Below are 21,281 nucleotides of genomic sequence, written 5' to 3' on the forward strand. Positions count from 1 at the left end.
CATCTGCAGGGCCTCTTTGCAGTTCTAGGGCCCACCTTCCTACCATCTAAAAGGTACTAGGTAAGATACTCTGTGTTCCTCACCGTCCCCAAGCTCTCAGTACCACCCCTGGCCCCCTACCCCTGCCTGTGGTCTTCCTGGAAAACACTCCAGCTTCTGCAGTTTTGGAAAACCAAACACGTCTTTACTGCAGAGCGTAAAGGTGCATCACAGGGCTACCAGGTCTCCACAGGCCAAACTCAGATCTCTGATCCTGCTCCTGGTCCATCTGCCCCTAATCTCTACCAGCCTCTCTACTCACCGGAGTGCTCTAGCCATTCCGGATCTGAGCTGCCCTTAACTGAGGCCGGTTCTCTGCAGCTGGAGCAGGAAGCCCATGCAGAGGGGCAATGAGGCTGCAGGGAGAGTGGGCTGTGTGTGCTGCCTGGTCCTGCATCATTTTTGAGGGCCTCTCAGGACACAGCTTAAGACACCCCCTCCACAAAGGAAGGCAGGCAGGGACTGCTTCTCAGAACCACACCTGAGAACGGACCCTTGGGGACCTTCTTGGCATGTATCTGCCATGAACCTCCTACAGGAGCACTGCAGCTCCTGGACCTGGGTAGGTTAATACTGTCCTAGCTGCCCTTCCATGGGGCTGGAAGCTGCCCAGCTTCTGTCCCTGTTTCTGCACTGGGAGGCTGGACTGGGCGCCTCAGTGGAGGCTGGATGGACACAGCCTCAGGGCAGGACTTCTGGGAATGCCTCCCTTCTCGCAGTGGCCCTCCCAAGCCCAGAGGACGCTGGCCAGGGCCTGGTGAGAGGCCCTGGGCCCTCAGTTCCCCACAGAGGGGGCTACCCCTTTACACCCACCTTGCACCCCATGGCAGAAAAACACTGATTTCGTCTTTTATTCTTCTTATAAAAGGCCTTCATATCATCATTTGTCTTACAAAAATCAAAGTCTTTGTCTTTGACTTTGAAAAACATTTTCCCAGAATAAATGGGAAAGGATCTCTTATAAAAATATTTAAAAAACAAAAGCAAAAACAAGTTTCTAAATCCAGATTGTGGTGGTACTTGCATGATTATACACATTTGTTAAAACTCAAAGATTTGTACACTTAAAATTAATGGACTATTGTTATGCAAATTATACCTCAAAAAGAGAGTGAGCACCTTCCATGTGTCACGTTCTGGATGCTGAGCATACAATAGAGAAAAAGAAAGCTTTTCCATTGGAGCTAACTTTCTAGATACCGTAAAAATATGTTGCTAAGATGGTAAAATGCACTGCCTATCCATTGGGCAGCTTTCTGCCTCAATTATTTTTTATTATGCCCCTTACCCAAAAAAGGAACAATAAAAACAACTCAGGCCCCAGACCTTTAAGACGCATCTTGGTTCCGTAGTCTGCCCTCCAGCAAAACTCCAGGGAACCAAGCGGGTCGAACTGAGACCCGATCCCAGACAACTGCCAGTTAGCAGGCAGCTTCCGGCGGCGAAGTTGAGACAACCCGGATCCCGGAAGTTCTTGCGGTGTCCTTATTTCCCGCGGCGGCGCGGGGGCGGACGGAAGCTCGGACGTTCGCCAATGGCTGTGCGTCGCGGCTGGGTAGCGTCCTGGGCCTGCCAACGAGGTAAGATCGGTCCGGGCCTTCCTATGTATGGCCAGTCTCGCGGGGGTCGGGGCTGCGGTCGCCGGCGCAGCCGTTGTCGCGCTTCTCTCGGCTGCACTAGCGCTCTATGGGCCGCCGCTGGACACAGGTACCCGACCTCAGGTTACTTGCTGGACGGGAGGCTCCGCGGTGGGTCGGCGGGGTCGGCGGGGTCCGCTAGGAGCAGTGTGTTGCGCCCGGACTGGGGGCGGGCGCGGGGGGACGGAGGTTTGCGGCGGCGGTCGGGCGGTCCCAGGATCACTGGAGTCGCGCGGGCCTGGCCGAACCTTTCAGGACCGCGGAGCTTTCAGGCCGCACTCGGCTAGAGTAATGTCAAACAAGAGTTTTGGGTGTCTTGCTTTTCAGCATGGTAGGTCCAGAGGCTCTGAGAATTACTGAGGGGTTTCTTAGCAAATGAACCTCACTTCATCACACCAGCAGCAGAGACGTCTCTGGGGACCAAGTTATCGAGACTTTTCATTGGGCACACACTATGATTAGTTAGCAAGATTTCTCTGAGTTTGTTTTCATTATTAGGTGTTGTAGATCCCTGACTTCCTGTCCTAGCTTCCAGGCGTATTTCCGTTGACTTAAGCACTGCTGTCATTGCTCCAAATTAGTTATGGTTCATATTAATTTAAAGGACGTTTGGCACAAGGAAACATCGGTGTCACGGCAGGTTGTAAGTGGCAGGTAATTCTAGAAAACAACCTAGGCTTAAGAAACCTGTGTGATTCTCCAGACTTACTCAGCAACATTTCTTTAAGACAAACAAACAAAATCCAGATCTGTTTTACCAGTTCTTCCAAAATCAGATTTGTTATGAAAACAAAGTTACTTACTTAATAGGATAAATTTCAAGTCACCTTTTGTCAAGGCCTTTTTATCCTTCAGAACTTCCATGTTTATATTTAAGTCCCCATGGTGTTTGTCAGTAAGCCAGGTGAAAATGAGATTCACTGTGAAGTTTATGGAAATTTAATTGACCCTTTCTTTGGCCTTTTCTGCAACAGGTCCGCATCTTAGGTGAGTGGGACAGGAGGCTGGTGAACAGTGTGGCTTTTTACTTTGTGTGCATACCATTCCAGTTGAAAAGTGAAAATGCTGTGCTTCTCAACAGTGATTCCCGCCCCCCCCCCCCCCCCCCCCCCCACGCCACCCTGCAAATGGTTTCCGAAGGCGTTTGAGGATTTGACCTGTCTTTTGGCTGGCAGGGTGAATATTTGGTTAAAGGAAAATGATTTCTTTTGCCTTAAAATGGCAGCATTTTGGTAAAATGATGTCTTCTGCCCTAGCTTATTCTTTACTAACAGGCATCTTCACAAGTCTGCCTCTGAGCCTTAGTTTCCCTATTTGTAAAAAAAAAAAAAAGTACACTGGCTACAAATGAGAGTGAATCAAAATGCCTCTAATTCATCAAACGTCTATTGGATGTCTTATTCTGTGCCAGACTCTGTTTGAGGCAATTGAGGATGAGGGTACAACATGGAAACACATAGACCCTCCCTGGATGGGAGCTGTACTGCATTCTGTGCAGGCAAAAAAAAAAGGTGGTGGGGTGGTCTTAGGGTGTTCTGTGAGGGGCTGAGTGCTCAGTATTAAAATGATGGTATGTAATAAACCCAAGACATAGGGAACCTAGAACAACCGAAAAACCCTTGAGTGACTGGTAAATTTGGATTCTATCTTTACAATTTCTAGACACTTTTTTTTTTTTCAAAGCAGCTGTATCGTTCTGGGTAATTTGAAAGAGTGACCATTCTCTGGTATTCTTGTTTATGTTCAAATTTGAAACAAATGCATGGCACACATTTTCATGACTACATAGATTGTTCACCAGCAGTCAGCGATGCTGTCATTAAATCTGCTAATCACAGCTCTGGTTCCTTTCATGCAGCTTGTGAGGGAGTGCCCCGAAAGAGCGTCTCATCATAGCTGGGCATGGCAAAGACTGCAGTCTGGGAATTCGGGGTGTGGCTGGGTATTGGGGAAGTTAGAAATTTCAGTGAGTGGGGGAATGAGAGTGGGGTTGCCCTGGTTAGCTCCAGGCCCCTGCCAGCGGGGTCTGAGTCAGGGTGAGAAGCAGTACTGCGGTCACCTCAGGGAGCAGAATGTGGCTGCTGAGGAGGAACCGTGGGAGCAGAGGATCAGCCGGTTTTACTCATCCTTGGGCTAGTTGTCCCTTTTCTGGGTCAGAGGTTTACACTGATTCTGTTTTGAGTTTTATTCCTGTTTTGGTTTGTAAGGTGAAAGTAATTAATGGCAGTAATTAATATTCCCTTTACATCTTGGGTTCTAAACACTCTAAAAATGTTATTAAAGGTAAATCTGTTTGACCATGTGGAGCTGAGCCTGCTTCTAATATTCGCTTGAACTTGTGACCCATGTCTAGGTTTTTTCAGCTGCGGGGATAACTGGAAGGATAAAAATATTGAGGGCCTTGTCTTCAAGGAAGGCCAATTAAAATGAGCTATTTAGAGACAATTCAGAATGTCTTTGAACCCAGTGTAAGGTATGTTCTATATTTAGAATGCCATTTCTAGGTTATTTAATTAGTATCTGAGTGTTGGAAATATGACTGGAAAATTAAATGGGGAATAATATGCATCTGTCAAGACTTGAATATGACAGTAGAAGGTAACAAATGGAAGATTGCTTTTCTAATTTGAGAGAAGAGACATAATGAACTTAAAAGAATGTTGAAATGAAATGTGTGTAGTTTGTTAATAACACATTAAAAAAACTTTTAGAGGTTAAGTAGACTTCCAAAATGCCTGATACATTTAAAAAATAAACTTGATATTTACAGCATGTATTAGTATTGTAATTCCTGAACATTTACTTACAGAAATAAAATAATTAAACCATTGGGCAAAAATCTCTAGCATTCATGTCAAGTCGACTTGGGGGAAGTATTTTGGTTAATGGGCTATGTTGTCTAACTCTCTGTTCTTTATATATACCAATAGATATTTACCATTCTGAGGAATTTTAATTTTCCTGTTTTTCAGTTTTAAAAAGAGCATTTTCGCTGCATAAAGCACATTCAATAAAGGATATGGACAATACTTTTCAGTTGGTGAGAAATATTATACCTCCTCTAGCTACCAAGAAGCACAAAGGGCAAGATGGAAGAATAGGCATAGTTGGAGGCTGCCAAGAGTAAGTAACTTGGAAAATGTTAGTATTTAAACAGTTAATCTCTATTATCTGGCCATCTACCTACCTATCAGCCATCCATTCAACTCTCCATCTGTCTAGTTGGACCCCAGTAATCATTTCCAAATGTAGTCTGATATTATGACACTTGTTATTTTTCAATGATGAACTTTAAGATGGAACAGGAGAAAACTCTTAAGGGACTGTGATTGAGCTGTTCACTGGTGTGTGTTGTTGTAAAAGTTTTGCCTGTAATTGGGGGATGAGACTATTTCTTCTTACCTTATACTTTTCTATATTGACCAGGCCCATACCATCAGCATGTATTGCTTGTGTAATCAGAGTAAAAACACTCAGCATCTGCTTGGTTTACTTTGTTAATTTAAAGTTATTGCTGGAAGTCATTTATGAAATTTGACAGATCCTAGTTTTTTAAAAAATACATTTTATTAATTATGCTATTACAGTTGTCCAATTTTTTTTCCTCCCCTTTATTCTCCTCTACCTTACACCACCCCACTCCCCAGCATTCCACCCCCTGCCTTAGTTTATGACCATGAGTTGTACATATAAGCTCTTTGGCTTCCCCATTTCCTGTACTACTCTTAACCTCTCCCTGCCTACTTTGTACCTACCATTTATGCTTCTTATTCCCTGTACCTTTTACCCCATTCTTACCCTCCCTCTCCCTTCTGTTTTACTGTTCATAGTTTTTGATCTTCTTTTTCTTAGATAAGTCCCTTTAACATTTCATATGAGGGCTTGGTGATGATGAACTCCTTTAATTTGACCTTCTCTGGGAAGCACTTTTTCTGTCTGCCTTTCCATTCTAAATGATAGCTTTGCTGGATAGAGTAATCTTGGATGTAGGTCCTTGCCTTTCATGACTTTGAATACTTCTTTCCAGCCCCTTTCTGCCTGAAAGGTTTGTTTTGAGAAATCAGCTGATAGTCTAATGGGCACTCCTTTGTGGGTAACTATCTCCTTTTCTCTTGCTGCTTTTAAGATTCTCTCCTTATCTTTAATCTCGAGTAACTTAATTATGATGTGCCTTAGTGTGTGCTTCTTTGGGTCCAAGTTCTTTGGGCCCTCTGAGCTTCCTGGATCTCCTGGAAATCTATTTCCTTGGCCAGGTTGGGGAAGTTCTCCATTATTTTTTCAAATAAGTTTTCAATTTCTTGCTCTTCCTCTTTTCCTTCTGGCACCCTTATGATTTGGATGTTGGAACCTTTAATGTTGTGCTAGAGGTTCCTAAGCCTCTCCTCATTTTTTTGAGTTCTTGTTTCTTCATTCTGTTCTGGTTGAATGTTTATCACTTCATTCTGCTCCAAATTATTGATTTGATTCCCAGTTTCCTTCCCTTCACTGATGTTTCCTTGTATATTCTTTATTTCACCTTGCGTAGCCTTCACTTTTTCCTTTATTTTGTGACCATACTGAACGATTTCTGTGAGCATCCTGATCACCAGTATTTTGAACTTTGCATCTGATATGTTGGCTATCTCCTTGAGTTTAGTTCTTTTTCTGGAGTTTTGATCTGTTCTTTCATTTGGGCCATATTTCTTTGCCTTGACGCTCCTGTTATGTTGTAAGGGGTGGAGCCTTAGGTATTGGCCAGGGCGGGCAACCCATGTCCCTGTGCTGTGGCTCTGTGTGTGGGGTAAGGGTTAGAGAGGGAGCAGTGCCGCTGGCTTTCAGCCACTTCCCCAACTACCCACAAGCAACTCGTCGATAAACCTGCTGTGCTTGTCTCATTCTCAGAAGTTTTTGACTGTAAATATTTTCTTTTTAGGTACACTGGAGCCCCTTATTTTGCAGCAATTTCAGCTCTGAAAGTGGTATGTTTACTTATGTCTTATTTATTGGGAAGAGTTGGATTATTTAAATATGATTAAAGCATATGTTTTCCAATAGAAATCTATATAACATCTTCAGGTAATTAGGGGTAAGACAAACATCTTTAAATGTACTCTGACCTCTTGTGCAGTGATAAAATAACTGAAACTCATTTATTTTAAAAATTAAGTTTTATCAGGATTGTACTTTACCAAAATGATCGTGGCATGCTTTTTCAGTCCTAGCTTAAGCAGTTGACATCTTTTGACTTTGGTAGTTTGCTCATGCCTTTTGGTCAAGTCCTAACCACCCATGTAGCACAGTTAGTATGACATGTGCTTAGATCAATGGCTGCATTGCTTCCCATGAGCTTCATAGATGAGGCAGCCTGGGCTGGTCTGGGTTGACCTGCCTCTTGGGTAGCAGCAAAAGTCTACCTTTATTTCCGGCCTTTTCTTAGGTTACATCTTCTCTTAAGCCTCCTAGCTGTAGTTTAACTGTTGCAGCTGGATATTTTTCTTTTATGGATAGCACTGTATAATTTGAATGGTTGAATACCACGTGTCCTGTAGTGAAGTGGCTCTTGCCGAAACCACTTTGGGTGTCTTTTGAGCATGTCCCACATTAAGTCAGCCTCTTGAACTTGTTTCTCAGGGTGCGGATTTATCCCACGTGTTCTGTACCCGGGAGGCCGCGCCTGTGATCAAGTCTTACAGCCCGGAGCTGATTGTTCACCCAGTTCTGTGAGTGGGGCTGCACATGGGGTGCTTTACTTGAAACAACTCTCCTTGGTCATGTGGTGTCTTTACACTGACTCTCTAAGAGCCTCTGTTTAGTTGCTGCTGTACTGAGAGTTGGTAGGTATATTGTTTCAGAGGAAAGAAGAAAACTGTAAAACAAGCCCATTGTCTGGTTAGGAGAAGAGAGACAGTCATGTGTAACTGAAGGAGGGGCTCCGGCCCACAGAGTCCTCCCGGCCACCACGGATGAAGAAATAAACTGTACAAGACACGATTTGCCTGTCAGGAGAGGGGGTGGCCATTCCCTCCAGTGGAGAATGCTCTGAGCCCTTCTCTTAAAGTGGCTTTTATTGATAAGATATACGCAGGGGTATACAGCATGCAAGCAGAGCTTATCAGTCACTGCCTAAAGGCTATATTTACAGAAAACATAGAGATCAATAGAAAAGATTTGCTTGAGGTCAGTGTCTGGTAGATAGGGTGACCGGCCTACTGAGCTCTAAAACTTGGGAAAATAAACTCATCCTTTGCTTGGACCCCAGACACCAGTACTCATTTAGCAAAGTAGGTTTCATAGGATTTAATGCATTCCTTTTCCGGGCCTAATTGCCCTGATCCAGTTTAGGGCTTAACTTGCCTCTAGTATTGTTCAAGCAAGAGTCAGGAGGGTGGAGCAGAGCAGCCAAGAGATAAGGAGACTTCTTGCAGATAGAATGAGGGCTTAGGCCATGACAAAGCCAAGGGGTGAGGGTCTTTTGTCCCTTCTCCATGTCCTCCAAGGCCTTCCCCGATGGCCCCTATGCAACTGTGCTTCTCTTAGTTTGCCCCTGCCATTGAGGGGTCTTACCCATCATTGACTAACCAGCCATCCTATGGGGCCAGGCAGGGTGATGTGAGGGAGGCAGGGGCTGCGCCCCTGCCAGGGGGACAGGTTTTGTCTCCTCAGTGGCCTATTTTTCCAACACCCCCTTGCTCAGCTCCAGCCTTGGGGCCCTCTCGCCTGTTGGCAAGGCTACAGTCTCTGAAACCAGGAGGGATGGTGCCCAACATGTAACATCATGGGATAAGATCTGAATACCAGGGTGATATGTCCAGGGCCAGCACCTGTGGTCTGTCAAAAATGTCTGGAGGCTCCTAGACCCAGGAGAGGTTTGTGGGCCTACCTATGGATAGTGCACATATGGCCAGAACAAGGGGCCTATCAGACAGTAACAAAACTTCACTTATTCAGCAGATCTGTGCAGGCCCTGTCCTGGGTTCCACAGGGAGAGCATTGAATTGAGCAGACAAAACACCTCCTCCCGTGCCCCAGAACTTCCTGTGATGATGAAAATGTTCTCCCTTGGTGCTGTCCAGCACTGTGGCTACTGAGCACTTAAAATGTGTCCAGTAAGGATCAGGAACTGAGTTTTTACTTGAATTTTAATTAAACTTAAAAGCCACATGTGGCTAATATCTACTATATTGGGCAGTACAGCTCTAGAGACGGACAAACAGCCAAGATAATAGTGTGTCAGGGGATGATAAGCACCGTGGATAGAGGGGAGCAAGGAAGGGGATGGAATGCTGGCTATGTGTGTGGTGCGTGTGCTCTGTGTGTGCAGTCTTAGTAGCGTGTCACGGGCAGTGGCACAGCAAGGGGCATTCAAATAAAGTCTTGAAGATGGTGAGGGAGCGAGTTCTGCAGACATGAGAAGTGGAGAGAGGCCCTTCCATACACAGGAAGAGCTGGTGCAAGAATTCAAGCTGCAGGTATGATGGGGAGCACTTGGGTGCTCAGGGTGGGTTGACATGGCAAGAGGTCCCAAGCCAGGCTTTGCAGGTTATGGGGGTCATTGTAAGGCTTGTCTTTGACATATATGAGAAGGAGATTGCTGGAGCATTTGAGCAGGGGATGAATAGGACCATTTTTTTTTTAAAAGGCTCATCTGGCTACTGTGTTAAGAATAAGCTTTTGGAGCCCAGTGCAGAAGTAGGGATCCCACTAAGAAGCTTGTGAAGATCCTGGTGATAGGTGTGTGATGAGGTAGATATGGGACAGTGGGTCAGGTTCTGAATATCTTTGAAAAATACAGCACCAAAGCTGCTGACTGGTGGGATATGGAATACACGGAAAAGAAGAGGCTCATGAATGCCACCCAGGTTTTGGAGTAAGTGAGGTGTCATTTAATGAGGTTGGGAAACTAGGAATGGAGGTGATAGTCAGGAGTTGGGTTTGAACATGTTTTTAGTCATCTGTTAGATGTCCAAACGGGCATGGCTAGTAAACATTGGATAGGGGCGGGGCGGTTGGGGAAGGTGTAAATCTGGGAGCTGTTAATGTGTAGACAGTGTTTGAAGCCAAGAGACAAAGATGAGGCTGCACAGGAGTGCGTGCAGGCAGGGAGTACCTGTTTGGAAGCAGGTGCGTGAGGAGGTGGAAGAGGCCAGGAGGGGCGTCGTGGTGGTGAGTGGAGAAATGTTCGCAGGCTGTTCCGACGGGCCTGTGTCCCTGTAGTCAGAGATGAGGACTAAGATGGTTTGCTGGATCTCACAGTATAGGGTCATTGGTGACTTTGACAAGGGCAACTTGTGAGGGGACAGAGCTTTATGGAATGGGTTCTGTAAAAGTCTAAGAAATGAGATGACAAACAGGAAACTTGTGAAAAAACAATAAAATTCTGTGCAGCCGTCAGGTCTTGTTCTAAAGGAGAACACTCTTAATGTTTTAAAGGGACCAGTCACACGAATCTTGTAGATGACTTCCCCAGTGTCTGATGTGGGGGTCAGTTTGGAAGTGTGTACGGTCTACACTGTTACCTCTACTCCTATGTGATGGGAGCAGACTGGTCAAGGTAATTTTGAAATTAGCTATAATGTCTTATTCTGATGTGTGTGAAATTTTTTCATAAGCCTTATTTTTTTTTCCTTAAAAAAAAGGAGAAAAAATATTGTATGTTTATAGCTGTATACTCTTCATTATTGACTCTATTTCTGATGGGAAGAAAGTTCTATGATGACCTCACTTGGATGAGTCCCAAGTCCTCTGCTTACCTTTGCAGATTTTACAAAACCATATGGACCGCTTGAATAAATTGCTAAGGCCCCTCCGAGGGCCTTGGAAGGGGCCCAGCAAGTGGAAGTTCTGATGCTTGAATTTTATCACAGTGAATATATATGCCCCTGCTTCTCTCATATCATTCCCTTGCTGGGACTCTGTTCAGCCAGACTGGTCTTTTGCCATTTCCCATAAGTGAGCACTTTCCCACCTTATTTCCTGCCCATGCCACTCCCTCCTTTACCTTGTCTGCTTATTCCTAAAGGAAGTAGAGATGGCTTTTCCTTTGTACCTTTCATGTACCACTGGGACTAGAGGTGGGATGTGCATCCTCCTTGTTCCTCATGGCTCCTCTCAGACCATTGCCCCTCTCTCATTCCTAAACCCTCCAGCTCCTTCGAACTCACACTGCCATGCTGTGGTACCCACTCCTCCTTGTGGCAGCTATATCAGATTCCTTGAATATTTAATGTCGGGTTCAGTGTCTGTCTCCACCATTGCTGTCATTAATTAACTATTTCTAATGGGTATAACTGCTTTATTGAGATATAACTTACTTTAAAATTCACTGATTTTAATTGTATAATGATTTTTGGTGCATGTACCAAAGTGTTACTATAACCACAATCTAATTTTACAAGACTTCCATCACTCCAAAAAGAAAACCCCCACCTATTAGCACCCCTAGCCTGAGGCAACCTACTCTTCCTTTCTATATAGATTTGCCTTTTCTGAACATTTCATATAAGTGGAATCATATGTGGTCTTTTGTGTCTGCCTTCTTTCATTGAGCATAATATTTTTGGGCTTCCTTTTCATTGTAGCATACATCCGTACTCCATTCCTTTAAAAAACAAAAATGTATACCCTTTTCACCCACTGCTCCCACCCTCACTCCCCACTTCCCCTCTTCTCCTCTTGTACCCACCAGTCTGTTCTCTGTATTTATGAGGGTGTTTTTTTAAAACATATAACAAAGATCACATGATATTTGTCTTTGACTTATTTCACTTAGCTTAATGCCCTGGAAGGCATTTTAATGTTGAAAGCTAGAGATCTGTGTCGGGGCGTTCAAAGATGGACCATGCTACAGAGAAGACTAAAGGAGAGGTGCTCTCCAACTGCCGGCGGGGTTCTGGCTTGCATCCTAGGACAGGAAAAGGACGTTTGGGGGCAAACTGGGAAGATCTAGTTTCATTAATAAATAAATAGGTGAACTTTTAAGTAAACTGACCTGCCCTTCTTCTCCTTATTTAGTGACCGCCCTGATGCCGTTCACGAAGTGGAAAGGTGGTTGCCCCGACTGCATGCCCTGGTCGTGGGCCCTGGCCTAGGGAGAGAGGATGCTCTGCTCAAAAACGTCGAGGTAAAGTGCGGGCTTACTGAACAGACTTGCCCGAGAGACCGGCTAGACTTAGATCTCAGAAAGTCAGAACAGAAACATTTTTCTTGAATTTCTGTTGTTTAGTGTTTTGTGTGCCTTGTCATGGAATAATTAAGATGGATAACATTTGGTTTAGAGGCTGCAAGAGGAACTAGGCATGAAGATGGTAATAAACTTCAAACAAAACTGGACTGAAGAAATCTTTACTCTTGGGGCACTGGCTTTTTCATACTGTAGCAGGAGGAAGTCACTGTGGAATCACTCATGTTTCATGGGTGTCCCCCTGATATTTATGTGTTTATACTCATGTTGGAAAGTCCTAGAACCCAGACTGAGCAGTGTTAGCAGTGGGCAGGGTTTGGGCTCAGGTTTGAATTCACCTTCCAGCACTATTCCTTTCCTGCTGGGGACCCTGGTGCTTGTTCAGCCTCCCAGGCCTTGTGCCTTCCCTGTAAAGGAGTGAGTGTGACCCCAGGAGCTACTGAGAGCAACATTTTATAAAGTGCATTGCCCAGTGCCAGGTGAGGCACAGTACTTGATACAGCAGGGACAGTTAAAGTCACTGTCACAGATGACCAGAGTAGGAGTGGATATTTCTGAGTTAGTCTACCAGATACTTTTGTTGTAAGTTGTAAATTTAAATAAAAACACAAAAGGTATCTATCAGTTCTATCTTTGTGTTTTTAGCTGGGTCCTCTCGAAAGTTCTATTAGTTTTAACTTGGTGCTTTTCCAACTTTCTTGATGTTCTTTTTAGGTCTAGAAAACCCTAGGCCTCAGGCCCCACTGGCCAGTTGATTTGCAGCTTTGACCTCTGTTCCTTTCCCTGCTGTCCTTAGATAAAATCTGCATACATGCACAGTCTAACCAGGCGCCTGGTGTCACAGAGTAGGCACAAGACCCTAGTTGCATATATAGATGTGTGTGTGTGTGTGTGTATCATATATATATATATATAGTGTCTGTCCAGAAGGCATCCAGCCATGTAATATGAAAAATAGAAACATTTATTGAAGAAGTTACAAGATACAAGAAACATTGTACATAGGACAGTGACGCCTCAGTCCCCTTCAAAGTAGGCACCTTGAGTGGGACCTCACACAATTCTCCCAGTTGCCATCAGCTGCCCTGTCATATTTTCCTGAATCTCATTGATAGTCTATAATCTCTTCCCTTTCAAAGTGATTTTAGTTTTGTGAAAAGCCAGGAGTTGCAGAGCACCAAATGCTCAATCTGGGCTGTAGGGGGGCCAAATCACCTGGGTGATTTGATGTTTCACAAAAAAACTCTCCACAAGACACAATGCTTGAGTGGGCACATTGTTGTAATGAAGCTGCCAATCGCCAGTTGCCCATAGCTGCGACCTCCTAAATCATCCAAATAGTTTCTGGGGAGGAATGTTCAAGCTTAACACAAAGTTTAATGCAGATTCTTTGCTCTACTTGCTCAGTCATTTTAAATGTGCTGGCCACATAGTACACATGCTCACTCAGTGGCGTCTGCTGTCCCCGCTGACTAGTCTGGCAAAGTTGTCATTCATGCATCTGCATTCTAGTCCACTGTCCTTGGCTGCCCGGTTACGTCGAAGTCGCACAAACTGTTCTTGTTATATTAACAATGACAGGACTTTTTCTGGGCAGACCTTGTGTGTGAGGTGGTGCTGTAACCTCAGGAGGTCGGGAATGACTCCAAATCAAGGAATGTGCCTGATGCCCTCAGATGGTGCCTGGCCACGTGCCCACTAAAGGATTTCAGGGTCATACTAAACATGATTTAGCATTCTCATTGTCATTAACCAAGAGGAGCTTTTTTTGGGCTTAGTTTTTATGTTTTGAATTAAAGTCAACAGAGTGAAAAGAAGGTGAAGATAGCTGTGTGTTAGTTGTACTTTCTTGGCAATCTAATTGGCAAAGAACATTTTTAAAAGGTAGGAAGTGTGTTGCTTTACCAGAATGTAGTGACAACATGGATTTTCAGTATACCTGCCATTACAGATCTTCCAGTTCCAGCTTTTGAGGTGGAAGTTGGGGTTTGAAATTTCACTGTCTTTGAATAATCACTGAGGAGAAACATAGCCATGACAAATGACAGGTGATTGGGGTGAATGGAATTGAGCAATAAATTTGTTGTTTACTTTAAAATTGATAGATACATTTTATTGCCTCTTTCAAAAGGATTGATAAAAATGTGTGTATCCTCTGGAGTATATTTTGTGAAGTGAAATAAGCCAGATGCAGAAAGACATACTGTGTGATCTCACTTCTGTGTTCAGTCAAAATGGTCAAACGCATAGAAGCAGAGAGTGAAAGGACGGCTGCCAGGGGCTGGGGCTCGAGATGAGGAGGTGTTGGTCAGGTGTCCACATTTTCAGTTACACAGGATGAATAAGCTCTGATGTGGAGCATGGTGACTAGAGACAGTGCTGTATTGTATACTGAAATTTGCTAAGAGGCAGATCTTAAATGTTCTATCTCAAATGTTATATGTATATACATACATATATGTGTGTGTGTGTGTGTGTGTGTATATAAAGTTTTTCATTTAATGAAAACTCTCCAGCCAAAGAAAAGGAGCTCACTGCATAGAACTGGAAGCCAGCCCGAAGTCTGTGGGGTGCTAGGCTATTGAGTGGTTCTGAACAGAATGCCTTGTGCTTCACTGGGCTCTGTAATGAGGAGCTGTGATAATAGACGCCTGGAGTTGGGAGGGGCAGCTATTCACTCTTATCACAAAGAGCTTGCCTAGAGAACAGGAGAGATTAATGAGCCAGCAGTGGTGCATTCAGGAGAAATAATCTGAGAGGCTGTCCAATACAATTTAAAAGTAGCTCTAGATGACACATTGTGCAAAGTAGAGGATTTAATTTAGGAATCTCCTGGTCCTAAGCCACCTGGTATTAGCATGGGTTGTGCAGGTTTGTCAGGCAGTGCCATTCAGATCTTTGAAACTCTTAACCTCTTGCTGAAAAATGAGAGTTAATTGTAGTCGAAGTGCTAGACCCTTTGTTTTTACCAAGTAGGCGACCTCTCCTGGGGAATTTCCATGTGTAAACAGCAAATCTGCAATGCACTTTGTGTCCAGAGTTACTGGTGCTTGGCACAGGCCATGGGAGGTCTGGCAGTGCCTCTTTGCCGGATGGCTTGTCCTTACAGAGGCAAATGAGGGCTCCTGCCAGAATGGAGCCAGAGCATTTATTCGCCCAATGAGCCTTGTGATGATGAGATTCCTGACCTTTTGTTGACCTGCCGATAAACCTCTGGTCCCACTGATCATGGCAGAATGGAGCTCTCTGTCTCCTCTCTCTGGTCTCCTCTTTTACGCCTTGTTGTTGATTCTCAAATTGTGGTGTTTATTATGTAGGGTGGAGACTTACACGTGTTGCTGGTGTACAGGTTTGACTTCTGGTGCTTCCGCAGTAGAGCCTGTAAGACTGTAGGATGACCGCCATCTGCTGGTATAATCACACAATGGAGACATCTGTGACCAAGAAGAGACCCACACCTGGCACCATCATCTCAGACTTCGAGCCTCCAGAACTTTGAACAATAAATTTCTGTTGTTTACAGGCCACATGTCTGTGGTATTTTGCTATGCAGCCTGAATAGCCTAAGACAGCATAGTTTGACCACAATTTGATTCAGGCCGTTTGTTAGGGTGTTTTCCGAACAAAACATGGACTGTGTACTGTACTGTCGACGGTTGTGATATGCAAGCCTCGTGTTTGGGGCTTGCCAACCTGTTCCTCCTCGTGTGGGATTCCTGCCAGGCCCTGGCCACCATCCTGCCTGTCCTGTCCTGGCGGCGTAGCTTCCTGCGCCTGCGCACCTGAGCCGTGTCCGGATGTGTTCAACCCCAGTGAGTTCCCATGCAGGGCATTTGGCCCTTATCCTGACCCAAGGACTCCCCTGTGTTTCTGAGCACTTACCACACAGATGATTCATTCCGCAATGAAAAATCTAATGCATGGGAAATTAAAGATCAGCAATTAGAAATGAAGAACTTAGTTCTGAAACAGCTGTTTAAGTGAATGGAAAGAATGCTTGTATTTTTCCAGTATTCCACATAAGCATTTTTTCTTCCTTGGGACAAATGTATGTGCTAGGGCTTACACAGAACATTGGCCGGGAACAGAGGGTGAGGTGGGGGGAAGCAGTTATTAGCTAGGGGACCTGAGACAGGTTGTGCAGCTTTATTGACCTTGGGTTTCTGTTTTCATTATCATATTCTATTTATTGAATTATTAAGCTTAGTAGAATCTGTGAAACATACACTAATATTATGTATGTTTTGTATGCCAGGCACTTTTCTGAGTATTTTATATTCCTGAACCCATTTAGTTCTCACAACAACCCTCTAGGTAGGTATTAGCATTATTTCCATTTTACAAATGTGGAAACTGATACAGAGAGATGATGTCTGGTACCGGTATCGTATGCCCACAGTCATCCAGGTAGGACTAGTGAGGGGTATTTATGTCCAGAATATCCAGTGCCAGAATTGATACTCTTGATACTTAAAGTCTGAGGAGCAAATGAGATTGTGCGTGTAAAAGCATCTTCAGGGGGCTGTGAAAGTAAATAGAAGTATTTATTTTAATTCTGCTGCTGTGCTCTGTGCCGTGTATGGCCCTGAGGACACAAAACCCTAGCACAGGTGGGGGTATAATGAAGAGCTGGCTGGTCTTTGTCCCTGTTCCTAGGAGGGAGCCTCTAAACATTTGGAATTTTTTGAATGATAGAAATGACTCTTATTTAAGGTGGGCCTCTTGGGCTGCACCTGAGTTTATGCTAAAGAGTTGACTCAGGATAGGGGCCTTTACACCAGGAATTTGAGGTTAGGGTTGTTGCCACCTCCAGGGAGGGGCAAGAAGGGGACAGCAGATTGAGTTCAGTCATGTGGGCAGTGACTTGTCCTTTATGCAAATATAATATGAAAGACCCCAGTAAACTGTCAGTTGAGCTTCTTGGTTGGTATGCACACTATGGATATACCTGGGGATGGGGCAGGGAGGGGTTTTGTGTATCCTGACTGATCAGGAGAAGGCCTGCAGCTCGTCCTGGGACCTTCCCAGACCTCAGTTGTTTGTGTTTCTCCATTTATTAGACTGGTCCTGATTTGTATCCTTTATAGTAAAACTAATTGAAGGTATAGTGCTTTCCAAAGTCCTGTGAGTCATCTTAGCAAATTATTAGACCTGAGGGGGTGGTGGGAACCGCCAGCTTTGTAACCAGTTGGTCAGAAGTGCCAGTGGCCTGGGAACCCATGAGCTTCTAGCTGATGTCTGAAGGGAGGGCAGTCTTGTGGTGGGGTCTTGCCCTTTGCCTGTGAAAGTTGACCATCTCCAGGTGGTTAGCGTGAAAATTGCACTGCAGCAAGTATCCAGGAAAATAGCAAAGGAGTGTGGGACCAATGTCACCCTCTTTGGACATATGTACTCTCCTATGATACCTGTCCAGACCCTTTGTTAATTCCACTTCAGAGACCATATTTCAAACGGAAATATTCTAATGTAGGGGGTGGAATCCTGATTTGTAAACAGTTACATATGGAGTGTCTGTCCATGACCAGACAGGGCATAATAAAGCGAACTTTGATACATATATTATTTGGCTGAAATACCACTTAGTTTTTTTTTCTACAATCATATTACAGATGAGCAGACTGTGTTGTACCAAGGAAAACTGTGTCTGATATACTAAAGTAAAAACAATAGATTATAGCAACATAAAAACATTAAAGAGGGATCAGGTGCAAAGTTACGGTGAAAAAAACTAGAGTTCTCTCTACTTAAAGGTTTTCCTTTTTCCTCTGAGAATTTAAGTTCATAATAAAAACTTTAGTGTGTTTATTTAACAAACAGACAGACCGCTTTGCCGTGTACAAGATAGGAGGTAAGGGTGTGCCCCACTGCACTTCCCAGGCCAGTCTCCAGAGTTCACATTTCCATTCATTCTTTTGGACTTTCTTCCCTCTGCATGTAGAATAGCAGTCGTGGTCATGAGAATTGCTAACATTCCTTGAGCATTTCTTATGTTCTAGCTAATACAAAGCAATGTATTATGCTTTTCTTCTTATCAGCTTCTTCCTCAGTGCCTGCCACATAGCATGCATTTATTAGATTTTTTTTCTGAATGAATTCATTATCTGGTGTAATCCTGAAACAACCCTATTAGTTAGATTTCTATTCTTTTTTTCTTTTTGTCTTACACAACAGAAATTTATTTCTTACAGTTCTGGAGGTTGGAAATCCAAGGTCAAGGTGCCAGCAGATTCAGTGTCTGGTGAGAGCCCACTTCCTGGTTTGCAGACAGACACCTTGTGGTGTCCTCCTCACATGGTTTAGAGAGAGATCGTCTCTCTCATTGCTCTTTATTTTTTAAAGTTGAATTTATTGGAGTGACATTGATTAATAAAATTAAATGGGTTTCAGGTGTAGAAGTCTGTAATACATCATCTGTATATTGTACTCTGTTTATCACCCCAAGTCTTGTCTCCTTCCGTCTCCATTTATACCTCCCCCACCTCCCCTTTCCCTCTGGTAATCACCATACTGTTGTCTGCGCCTGTGGCGCACCCTGTCCCATGGCGTCCTCCGATTCGCTGTGGATGAAATAACAAGTCCTTCCAGATCCCCACTGTATCAAGAAAAGGGGAAGGGATTCTCCCTAGAAGAGAATGCCCCATCCTTCTCTGAAGTGGCTTTTATTTAGAATGATATACAGCATGCATGCAAAGCTTATCAATCAATGCCTAAAGGCTATATTTACAGAAAACAGATCACAGATAACAATTGAAGGAACACTGAGATTTGCCTCAGGTCAGGTCACTGAAGTCAGATGGTCGTTAAGGTATCCTGAATTCAGGAATTCACTCCTGTTTGGAGCTTAAACATCTGGGTTTTCCTTATCAGGGCAGTGCAAAGTAGAGCAAGCTTCAGTGGATACAATGCATTCTTTAGACCACATTTCCCACGGGAACCCTCGGTGTTAGCATGGGATCATGCCTGCCTCCAGCATTCCCAGTTTGCTGGTCAAGACTTGCAGGCCCCTCTCAAGGCCTGGCTTATGTGGGGCTGCAATTCCCAATACCACACAAAGTGGTCCCCAACATATGTTTAAGAATATTTTGTTGTTGCTTAATCCCCTCACCTTTTTTCACCCAGTCCCCTAAAACTTCTCCGCTCTGACAGCTGTCTGTCTGTTTTCTGTGTCTATGGATTTCTATTCTTTTTTTGAAAGCGAGAATTTTTAATTACTTTATTAAATATTGTATTCATTTTAAAGGTTTTAACCATTCATAATCACCATGATACAATATGTGTGTATATATAAATACCCATTGAACATGCTTTAAGAGGTATAATTGTGCTTTGAATATGCAACATGAAATACAACATGATATAAAAAACAAACTAATCACACACACAAGAAAACCCAGTATGTTTCAATAAGAACCCACTGGAGATACTGGAGTGATTGTTGCATGCATGTCCCTAGTCATGTTCGACTTCTCCTTTAGCTTTTACTGGAATAATGTGTGTGTTCCGCAACACAGATTCTAGTGTCTATCTGGTTTCTTGCTTCAGCCTTGTTAAACTTTGTTTAATCTTCACCAATGGAGCACCATCAGTCATACAACTACCCTTCCTTCCATTTCTTGCTTCTGTAACCTCAAAGAACAGTCTGGTCCTTTCAGTCACTCCACTGTTTCCTTGTTGGGTATCGTTCCCTTTCCTCACTCAGCTGAGCTTGAGCTGCATGATATTCTTGAACCAAGTGCTTACGCTGATTGTTAATGTACTTTTCTCAGCTGCCAGTCTTTTCCAGAGTCCTACTAATTTTATTATGGAGTTTGTCCAAAAATCCCTTGGTTTCCTTTAGAGCAGATTTAGTTTCACTTTTGTCCTGGTGCATTATTAGGTCAACATGGATTCTCCAATCCTTTTACTCCTAATCCTGACTTTCAGTTGTGGTGGTACGCGTTCCACTTCTAGACTCCATTCTGCAGCATCTGTTGTGGATCTTAAAACATTGAGATCAGTAAAGTTTTCTTCATTGTCTATCTCTTCCTCAAATTCATCAACTTTCTTCAATGTTAATTCTGTGTCATCTTCTGGAACAGTTTCTTATTATTCTTCCACTGGATAGGTTGGTCTTTTCCAGGTGAAACCAATATATTTTAATGCTTCTTCAGCTAAACAGTCAGAAACATAGCATTACTTCTCTCCACCACCTGACTTTAGTTTTGGAGGGGGAAAATCTGCTGTTCTCCCAAATGATTAAAGCTCAGATAATACGTTAGATATTGTTGCATTAGGGTCATCATATTCCTGAGGCTGCTGAAAAGGGGGGCCTGCATTGTTAATCAATCAAGTAACAAGAGTGCAGACCATGTGCACTGTTCACTAGGGTTGGTAGGCAGTGCAAAATAGTGCCTGGATTGGGGCTTCAGGTTGTTCTTTCCTAGGAGTTCTTCTCATAGAGGAACAACTTCAGCTTCTGCACCAGGTCCTTCATCACTGCAAACGTGGTAGGCTGCTCCAGGGCCCTGCTCCACGACCACCTCTTCAGCCCCTTGCCGCAGGACTGAGACACCCCATCCTCCAGACCTGATGGCATAACCACTGCTGCAGTGGCTACCGTCACAGAACAGACAGAGCCCAACATGGGCTCCAACCCACAGATTTCAGCTGCAGCCTGTGCAGCTGCAGCCATGACTGCTGGATTTCTATTCTTACCCTTTTTTTTCTGATGACGAAATTGAATCCTGCAGAAATTACATTACATTCTTGAGGTGGTCATGTAGCAAGTAAATTGTTTTGATTTTTTTTTTTTTAAGAACTTTATTGAGATGAGATGTTTACATACCATACACTTTACCCATTTAGAGTGTACAATTCATTGATTTCTAATATACAAGGTCTGTCTGGAAAAAGTCCAGCCATTGTTAATACAACGATAATGGTTTGCATGATGCTGACGTAACCTGGTAGTCAAGGAAAGTGGACTGGAAAGCACATGCGTGAACAATGACGACTTCATTAGTCAGTGGGAGCGGGAGATGCTGTTGAGTGAGTATGTGTACTTTGTGGCTGTTGGATTCAAAGTGACTGAGCGAGTTAAGCAACAAATCTGCATCAAATTTTGCATTAAGCTTGAACATTCTCTGTGAAAGCTATTTGGGTGATTTAGAAGGCCGCAACTATGAGCAGCTGGTGATTGGCAGCTTCATCACAACAATGTGCCCACTTATGATCATGTCTTGTGCAGGGCTTTTTGATGAAACATCAAATCACCCAGGTCACTCAGCCCCACTACGGCCCAGATTTGGTGCCCTGCGACTTCTGGCTTTCCCCAAAACTAAAATTGCCTTTGAAAGGGAAGTGATTTCAGACCATTCATGAGATTCAGGAAAAGAAGACAGGGCAACTGATGGCGACTGGGAGAACTGTGTGAGGTCCCAAGGTGCCCACTTTGAGGGAGACAGAGG

The 21,281-nt window shown here is 43.9% G+C and overlaps 1 protein-coding gene and 1 pseudogene across 5 annotated transcripts in view; one reads left to right on the forward strand and one right to left on the reverse strand.

Annotated features, from left to right (window-relative positions):
- The first annotated feature begins 1,521 nt into the window (after positions 1-1,521).
- NAXD (NAD(P)HX dehydratase) overlaps positions 1,522-21,281 on the forward strand; it is a 34,949-nt gene continuing 15,189 nt past the window's right edge. For 3 of the 5 annotated variants that reach the window (XM_054574397.1, XM_054574399.1, XM_054574401.1), the window contains exons 1-5: positions 1,619-1,746; positions 4,649-4,799; positions 6,589-6,634; positions 7,287-7,375; positions 11,667-11,775. In XM_054574397.1, coding sequence (XP_054430372.1) covers positions 1,647-1,746; positions 4,649-4,799; positions 6,589-6,634; positions 7,287-7,375; positions 11,667-11,775 — 495 coding nt within the window. In that variant the 5' untranslated portion in view covers positions 1,619-1,646. Of the gene's footprint in view, positions 1,747-4,029; positions 4,150-4,648; positions 4,800-6,588; positions 6,635-7,286; positions 7,376-11,666; positions 11,776-21,281 lie in introns of all 5 variants that reach the window. The other 2 variants (XM_054574400.1, XM_054574398.1) reach the window with 2 other exon arrangements.
- On the reverse strand, positions 19,236-20,506 carry LOC129071166 (intraflagellar transport protein 57 homolog; annotated as a pseudogene).

This window comes from Pteronotus mesoamericanus, unplaced genomic scaffold, assembly GCF_021234165.1.
Source record: "Pteronotus mesoamericanus isolate MK-2021 breed Mesoamerican mustached bat unplaced genomic scaffold, CSHL_Meso_final contig_26, whole genome shotgun sequence".
Lineage (NCBI taxonomy): Eukaryota > Metazoa > Chordata > Mammalia > Chiroptera > Mormoopidae > Pteronotus > Pteronotus mesoamericanus.